The sequence below is a fragment of the Hibiscus syriacus genome, unplaced genomic scaffold, assembly GCF_006381635.1.
Source record: "Hibiscus syriacus cultivar Baekdansim isolate YM2019G1 unplaced genomic scaffold, ASM638163v2 tig00110328_pilon, whole genome shotgun sequence".
NCBI classification, from domain to species: domain Eukaryota; kingdom Viridiplantae; phylum Streptophyta; class Magnoliopsida; order Malvales; family Malvaceae; genus Hibiscus; species Hibiscus syriacus.
Genome location: NW_024062685.1, coordinates 894,429 through 903,190, shown reverse-complemented (window position 1 = coordinate 903,190; position 8,762 = coordinate 894,429). Strand labels below are relative to the sequence as shown.

At 37.5% G+C, this 8,762-nt stretch overlaps 1 protein-coding gene and 1 pseudogene across 2 annotated transcripts; both read right to left on the bottom strand.

Annotated features, from left to right (window-relative positions):
- Window positions 1–265: 265 nt before the first annotated feature.
- Window positions 266–2,923, bottom strand: LOC120118435 (post-GPI attachment to proteins factor 3-like). Of its 2 annotated transcripts, none has more exons than XM_039138460.1 (5): window positions 2,649–2,921; window positions 2,091–2,352; window positions 1,800–1,996; window positions 1,298–1,485; window positions 266–870 (listed from the first exon to the last, which is right to left on the bottom strand). In XM_039138460.1, exons 1-5 carry the CDS (start codon window positions 2,750–2,752, stop codon window positions 584–586), a joined length of 1,038 nt encoding a protein of 345 aa, XP_038994391.1. In that variant the 5' UTR covers window positions 2,753–2,921; the 3' UTR covers window positions 266–583. The 2 variants fall into 2 exon arrangements, 1 of the variants encoding a protein (XP_038994391.1); XR_005515749.1 differs by lacking the exon at window positions 266–870 and adding an exon at window positions 902–938 and having other exon boundaries at window positions 1,109–1,485; window positions 2,649–2,923.
- A 1,827-nt stretch (window positions 2,924–4,750) lies between these two features.
- Window positions 4,751–8,192, bottom strand: LOC120118434 (annotated as a pseudogene).
- Between the last annotated feature and the right edge of the window lie 570 nt (window positions 8,193–8,762).

The following is an 8,762-nucleotide window of genomic DNA, read 5'->3' as shown; positions in this document are numbered from 1 at the left end:
GAAAAAGATAGATTTGTATATAAAAAAGAATATCATTTTTAAAAAAAACTTACGAATATATAGTATATGTGTTAAAAAATTATCCAAAATTTTACTCATTATTAAAAAAAATTCCTTTTCGAACCAAATATAAACATAATTAACACCTAAAATTCAAGCTAACCGTAGCCCAAGTATTGGTTAAGGTCGAATCCAATGGGCTTCACAATACATCTGGGCCAGCCTTATCTTCTGTCTTTTTCGAAGAATATAAAACATTGGCACATAGCTAAACTTCGGAGTCTTATTACAAGTTAAAATGATAAACATAGCCTACAACACAAGACTGACTAATCAAGCAACGCAAGTAAAACAAGCTAGTTGAAAGATACAATACAGAAATTTACGTTGAAGTCGGACAACAGCCTTTGTGAATATATCGATTGCCACGACAAAAAACAAAGACCCGAGTCTAAAGGACTTCAATTACACTGAATATCCTTGCATTGCGAAGAAAACATTGAGCATCGGAAAACAAAATGTTGCAGAGGTGGGGGTCGATCACTGGTGAGATCGGTTAGTGCATGAGTCCAATGAAGAAATATCAGTTTGTTTTCTTCAGGAGGGTTGATGTGCTCAACTCTGCGTCATCCTGGACAAAGCTCCAGCAAATGTAAGTAAGAGGGATACTGATAGCGTGCCATAGAGCATTCGAATCAACAAACCCCTTGTACGGTGGAAAGTCGTATATTCCCAGGAACACAAGAAGGATTCCCCCCACAACAAACAGCCAAACCTTCCACCGTGATGGATGGCAAGTTACAACAGCCCACACTCCCCATATGAGAATTTGGGCTACACCCATGGCCATACAAACTTTCATATTTAGTCCTGCAAAAAATATATATATATTTAGACCTGCAAACAAATCCGGTTTATGAATAGGGTGCAGCATGAACTCATGGTCATAGCGAAAATAGTTATGACAAAAAACAATAAAGTGGATTGTCTAATTTTTTTATGATGTACGAATAGCTCTGCCTAATAGATGACTGAAAACATGGTAGAAACGAAGCTACAATGCATTAAAACTAGCTATTAGGCAAATCCATTTCGAATCATGCGAGTGCTTTGGAGTAAAAATCGATCAGAATCTGAGTTTTGACAAGCAATTTTGTTATTCAGGAAGTTGGAACTATAATGTGGTGCAAGTAAATAAAATTGCAAAACAAAACTGTATGCATAAGCCCAAATCTAGAGGCAAACTGTGATGAATGCTGATAATCTTGTTTTGTGAGGGTAACAAAGAAAGAATTACCATAATCAAGTTTGTAGAAGTTCAGATACAAGATGTGTGTTGTCACAAATGCAATCAGTGGAGCAGCAACCATGACTCTTGAACCTTCATCTCTCAAATTAAAAACTCGTAGAATTGCTAGAATAAGACTATATCCAACTAATGCAACAGCAGATGAATAATCTAGCTTCTTGGTCAACTCAACAGCTCTACAAGTATTTAAGTTAGATAACTCCAGACAAAATAAAACAACAAAAATAATCAATTGTATTACACAATGATTATAAGAACACTCGGCTCAAAAACCTGTCACCCAATTATACATTCCATTTTTCTTTTCAGAGAAATATTGCTCCTTTATGAACATTGTTATTACACGATCAAAACTTTTCAAATTTACTTCCTAAAGGCATAAAATAGGCTTCTATGAGTAAGAACCTGACCCAGGCTCCTAATAGATCAGGTACAATTAGTGGATGCGTAAAGATTACGGGTCCAAACGAACATAAAGAGGATCACTTACCGACAGTGAAAAATGGCACTCCAGAACCAGAAGTTCATTGCCAAGACGGCATAGACATGCCACAAACCAGTATATTCATAATAAGTCCTTTTATCATGCCTCAAAGGCAACCTGTAATTCAGAAGGATAAAAAACGAGAGCCAACCATGAAACTGCACAGCAAGGCTTAGTGCGGAGAAAGCAACAGCAACAGGTTCCTAAAAACACCAGAACAAAACATCATCACTAACAAGAAAACAATCCAAAAAGGCAAACAACATAACAATGATACAAAGTTGATATTCTGAGAACCTGGATCCCGTAAACACGTTGAAAAGGCCATTTTCCATGATATTTGATCGGTTTATCCCCACGTTTCTCCCTTTGTTCTTCTCTAGCAATCATACAGTGGTACTGACAATCAGCACGACAATCCCACTGCTTCCATTTGTGATAGAGCGGCTCTTGTAAATACCATGGCCCATCAATTGGTTTCCCATCGGATGAGAATTTACAGTGTTGGAAACAAATTTTCCCCACGCACCCACTTATCTCACACTCACCCAAACAAGCCCTAATAAATGAACAACCGAGAAAATCAACAAATAAATAAAAACAGCATAGGAATTAGGAATCACGAATCAAGTTAAATTTACCAGAAAAAGAGAAGATAAGGTCATTAAACTAACCGATAATAGAATTATTCCAAACAGCATAAAAAAACTACAATTATGGGTTCTTCTAACAAGAATATTCTTCTATCAACTGCTCGTCAATTAATTTTCATCAAATTTTCCTTAAAAAACAGAAATAATTGAAATCTATATAAATGAAGCTGCGAATCAAGATAAGTGAACCGAATGAACTTACTTGTAAATTGGATCGGCATCACCTTCACTAGCGTGAAGTGAAGAAACGAGAAACGATAGGGCTAAAAAGAGCAAAATTGAACAGCAGAGAGCCATTTGATTCATAGGCCAAAAGGAAAAGTGAACAGAGAAACCAACAATGATTCGATTTTCTTTTCTTCGTTTTCTTCAATTTTTCTACAGAATAAACGATTGATGATTGAGGTACCAGAGATGACGTGGTGGATTCCGTCCCATGGAATCAAGAAAGATAATTATATACGTAGAGAGAGAGAGAACAGAGCTGAAGAACCGAGATGAGCTGGAGTTGAGCTGGAACAACGAACTCAGTGGAGAAATAAAGGTCCGGATTTTTGTTTGGGTAAACTACATAATATATCACTGAACTTCAGGTATTGTTGCATTTATACCACTAAACTTTTAATTTTATCAATTATAGTATTGAACTCAAATTTTAATTTCAATTATATTACTGGGTTGTTATATCATTATCAGCCATATCAAAACGGTGTCGTTTTGATGATGTATTGATAACAGGCAGCCACATCAATAATCGTCGTTTTGATGATGTATTGATAACAGGCAGCCACATCAATAGTAATTAATTATGTCGACAACCATTAGTTATGTCATCGTATTATTAATGATTTAACAGTTTAGTGAAAAAATTGAAATGAAAATAAAAATTTAATATTATAATTAATAAAATTAGAAGTTCAATGATACCTAAAGTTGTACGATATCTGATGTATTTTATCTTTTTTATTTTTTATTTATTTTGATGTTTATGGAGAATCGTGAGCATGAACGTGAACTGCGGGAGGTCAGAGACCAGAATCTCGTGAGGAGCTGACCTAATAAACGACCCATAATCTGACACGTAGGCAATATGAAGATCTGATTTTACCAAAAGGACATCAGGTATAATCTGTAATGACGCCCTAAGCCACTAAGGCTTTGACAATTTTCATACGGTGTCGTTTCTTTGCTGTCTTCCCAAAGGCTAAAGCAGCTGCTTGCTTTCCACGTGGCGGGACGGTTTGCAAATGGATGTTTAAAACCAACATTTTTTGGGTAAACTACAGTGCTGATCGTTTTTGTTACATTTTCTTCTGATTTTGGACACTCAACTTTCAATTGTTATTTTTAGATAATTTATATTATTGATCGGTTATGGGTAAATTACAAGCTTACTCACTAAAATTTACTCTCTCTTCTATTTCACTCATTATACTTTTAGTTTTTTCAATTTGCTCACTGAACTTTAGACATTGAACTTTTTATCACTCGGCCGTTAAATTTCTAAAGGCATTATGACTTTGCTATATTAATTGAAAAAAATTAAAAGCATAGTGAGTAAATTAGGAGATACAGTAAAGTTCAGTGAGTAAATGTGTAATTTATCTTTTTAATTATATGTCCTATGTGGCATGTTTTATTATTAAAATAATCCACCTGAGCACCCTATTACGGAGTAAACAATCGAGTGACCAAAAAAGTTCAATGTCTAAAGTTCAGTGAACAAATTGAAAAAATTAAAACTGCAGTAAGTGAAATAGGAGAGAGATGGTAAAATTCTGTTAGTAAACGTGTAATTTACCCTAAATTGATCACTAAAATGCTAATTCATGTTACATCAATGATACGATACATTAATAAAAAAATTAACATTCCCTTGAAACTGTTGAGGAACTATGTCGATTTTCAAAAGCGATGACACTGGCAATCCGAGGAACTCGGTGGTTGAGCTTGTTAATCGTGGAATGTTCCGATGTCGAAACTAACTGAAAGTTCATGGCTATCAGTGACCTTTGAGCCGGTCCGGTCCCGGATACCAGGAAATTCTTAGCTTGCCTTTGGCAACCTGGTGTAAACAGCTTCTCCTTTGTTCGTGCAGGGAAGAGAAGGCGATGGTTTTTGTTCTGAGAGTACTTGGTGTTCCACTAGGGAAAAGACATGGTCTCATTGTGGTTCTATCACTTCGTTTTGCGGAAATTAGGAAATTAGCACCTAACGATAACAATTTACAACTTCAAGTACCAAACCGACAAAAGTGGATAACTTTGAGGGTCAAATACGTGTTTAAACATAAACTGGCGAAGCTGATACAAAATATTACACATTTACCGTTTAAACAAGCAAAACCCGAAACCTGGAAAATTTTTGTAACACTCCTTTATACAACGAATCAAAGTCCCAGCAACCACCACGTTACTCTCTCTCTACCTACTTGTATCTACCGGTTAAAATGCTAAAGCCAGCAATCCGGTAACACCGGGCTTACGAGCCGGTGCCATGCACCGGGATGTGGAAATACGGACTCGAAACACCACTTAATAATAAGAATCAGTAATAAAACACATTGACGTAGAAAATGCAGTTTTATGCAAACGTTGATGGAGAATGTTGACCCTCCATTGGAATTATTTCGACCCACACCGACAGCTCAACAAACGAGAGATGACCTGAGGGATGTGGCAGTTGGGAGATTTGTGCACGATGCCCATCGGATGACAGATTCAGACACCATAAAATCGAGCTGTTCTCGCTCGCCGTGACCGATGGTGCGGTTCCTCTTGCTGTGGAAGGCCAACAACAACCTAGACCCGCTCGTTCCTCCTGTCCTTCCGAATTCATCTGCCTTGATCTCCTTTTCTCTTGCTTCGGGCCCAAAGCAAAGCGAAGAATCTGGTAATACGAGCAGCTTATCCAACCCTGCATTCATGTGATGACGCAAGACATAATTTCAGTATGAGAACAACAAATCATAAAGATTTGTAAGATGGTTTGGCACAAATTACCTCCATCCAATCTCTCCATCTGAATAATGTTGATCGACAAATCTGATTTGCAATTCTCTTGTTCAACCCCGGAACTAGGGCTGAAGAATGCAAAGCTCGGCATCGACGGAATGGCAGAATGAAATTCTAAGGTATCAGAATTGATGCTGTGGAAAGAAAATCCACCCGATGCCAAGCAAGGTGTAGATGGCTCCACAAAGAAAGAAGAAAACGATGTTCTGCTGGTTAACGTGGGTGACTGAACATCACAAATGATTGGCGACCCGGCACCAAAGCTGATATCCTGATCCCTAGACATGGAAAATGAGCCACTATGAAACTCCAACTCTCCACAACTTTGGAATACAACCGCACTTGATTCTTCTTGAAAAGATTCATCATTCTTCATCCATGAATGGTCTAAAAGAAAACAATTCAACATTAAGCTTTTGGTTGAAGATGGAAATTTCAGGTAACATGCAAGAAAGGAAACAATCTTAAGTGACTTCTCCGCCTATATATACCAGTCATCCGGAACAGGTAATTAAATTTAAGGAAGCTAGCATTAAAGAGCTACCGGGTTTGACCCAGTTGCTCATGCACAGACTTTCCTTATACATGCTTCTATGGAAGTCAGAAGATAATGATTAAACTACTATTCTAATGTCATCTGCATGCACCAGTAAATTTACGACGATTGTTTGCAGGGATTCCAACATACCTAAAACCTGCAGTGCAGTGAGCCTTTGAGGAGGATCTGTTGAGCATTCCCCTGACTAAATTCTTTGCAGAACCAGAAATCCGATCCCAAGGATCTGACGGGAATTGCAAATCAGCTGCCCTCACAGCATCAAATATCCGTGATTTCGTTTTACCCCAAAACGGTGGAGTCCCACTAAGTAGTATGTATAGAATCACCCCAGCACTCCAAATATCAGCAGCCTGATTATATCCCCCAACCAAAACCTCAGGTGCAATGTAAAATGGACTCCCAACCGTCCCATACAAACACTGCCCTGTTGGTAACAAACACCAAAATTGTTCAAAACACAGAAGTCCCAAAAATTTCAAGGAAGCAAACAAGCATTGTCTGAAAAATGTTCTTGGTTAGAGAAGGGAAAATAAGAAATGTAAAACTCTACCCGGCTTGATATATGTTGCAAGACCAAAATCTGCTAGTTTGATTGGTGATGATGAGGCTTTTGTTGCTAAGAGGATATTCTCTGGCTTCAAATCTCTATGCACGATCCCAATTTCATGACAATATAGGACCACTTGCATCAGATGCCTAAAGAGAACTCTAGCATCTGCCTCGGGAAAACGACCATACCTCTCAAGTCGGTGAAAAAGCTCCCCACCTGCACAAAGCTCCATAACCAAATGAACATGGTCTTCATCCTCATAAACAGCCTTGAGATCTACAACATTTGGATGCCCTGATAACCTAGTCATTATTTCGATTTCAAGCTTGACACATCGTGCATCATCAGAGGTTACCAATCTATCTTTAGATATGGACTTGCATGCCAACACCTCTCTTGTCAACTTATCCGAGCACAAGCTAATAACACCAAATTGACCCCAACCCAATTGCTCTCCAAGAATGTATCGATCTCTCAAATTTGCAGTTTGGTCAGCCTCCAATATAGTTTCACTCAAGCTTTCAATTTTGTAGCAATTACATGGCTGCTTTGACGTCTCATTGAAGCTGCTGCTCTTGGCAACAGCCATAACACTTTCCAGTCGTCCAACTAATCAAAAGTGATTCAGGATGTAAGTTTTAACACCCCTGGGTTTTAGGGCAGCTGGCAACAACTTAAGTCTCCCAAGGAAACAAGCTAGTCAAATTTTAATTGTCAAAACTTTGATTTATATATTTCCATGTTCACACAACTCTTACCAAATCCATCCTTGAGATCAAGACTACTAAAATATAAGACTTTCATGGGCAGTTGTTGTGCTTTGACAGCTAAACTAGCATCAAAGAACACGGTACCAGAAATCATGACAAGACTATATCAACTCCAAAACATCATAATCTTAAATGCACACATGAGAGCTCATCTTAGTTCTCTTGGATTTCTTGAATCTGTACAAAAATTTGCAATCATCAGATTATAATCAAGCAGTTTAATTCAGCTCCAAAAGAGCATTCTTTGCGAACTTTAATGAAAACTAAAATACCATGATAGTCCAATTTAAGAAGGAAAAAAAAATCAGATAAAGCACATCACTATATTTTGTTAGCTCAACAAACTTTAATCCAAGCTCAAAGAATAAAATTACTCGCATTCTAACATAAAATAAGAAAAAGAGAAACTTTATCACACCAAAACCTCAACAAACCAGACGATCACCCATCGAAAACCCTAATCACATAAAAAAAGCCCTGTCACCCAATCGGCTCAAAACCACAAAAGCAACCACAACACATCACCTAAAAAGCCATCAAAATCACAAAAACAAAAGCAAAATTCAACAAAACCCCATAAAAATATCTATCTTGAGACAGAGCAACCCCAGATCCAAAATCGTTCCTTTCCACGAATAGAGAACAAACCCCAGTTTTCAAATTCAACCATCAACCCTAAAACACTACAAAAACTACATATACATAGAGAGAGAGATACGAACCTGGCAAGAGATAAACAGCTCGAGCACCACAGAAGAAGAAGAAGTCCGTTGGAGCAGTGATAGACAGCTCTTCCGAAGGCAGACCTCAATTTCTCTGTCTCTGTGTGCTCTTTATTTTTGAGTCTTGTCTTTTTTTACAAGTTCTGGTTTTTACAGAAATTTATTTTATTTAAAGGGATAAGGAGGGGGCTTTTTGAGTGTTTGAGGCGTAGCTGTTGTTTACTTTTTCTACATTATTTTCTTTGTCGTTTTGCTCGGTTCTGTGTTTTGAAATCGAAAGAGTATCTCCTCGGACTCGACGTTTAAGTTTAATCCAGTTTAATTTAATTATGGATTTCCTTTTCCGATGGTAATGCGAGCTTATGTCCATATCAGGTAGGGCTTCAAATTTGATTCCCATCTTCTTAGTTTGGTTCAATTTGAGTCGATCCATCTCAGTTGGTAGATCGTAAGGTTCTTAATCTTGAGGTCGTGGGATCGAGTCTCACGGTGGATAATTCATAATTTGGATGTCTCCCACGGAAGCTGCTCTTAACCTGGCGTTGGGGGCAGCCTACTATCCTACCTCACTTATCTCATTACATATAAGAATAAGGGTCAACTAATTTTATTTTTTAGTTTGGTTCAATTTAATATTAAATATTTTAAAAAATAGATTCATATTAGGTCGAATTTTTTAAAGATAAAATTATATAGCATTT

What these genes read in the sequence shown, in the direction of transcription:
- LOC120118435 (XM_039138460.1), bottom strand. Translation starts at nt 2,752, where the DNA reads ATGAATCAAATGGCTCTCTGCTGTTCAATTTTGCTCTTTTTAGCCCTA. An exon ending in GATGCCGATCCAATTTACAA is followed by an intron (nt 2,353 to 2,648) that starts GTAAGTTCATTC and finishes TTCATTTATTAG; the next exon opens with GGCTTGTTTGGGTGAGTGTG. An exon ending in AGTGCCATTTTTCACTGTCG is followed by an intron (nt 1,486 to 1,799) that starts GTAAGTGATCCT and finishes AAATACTTGTAG; the next exon opens with AGCTGTTGAGTTGACCAAGA.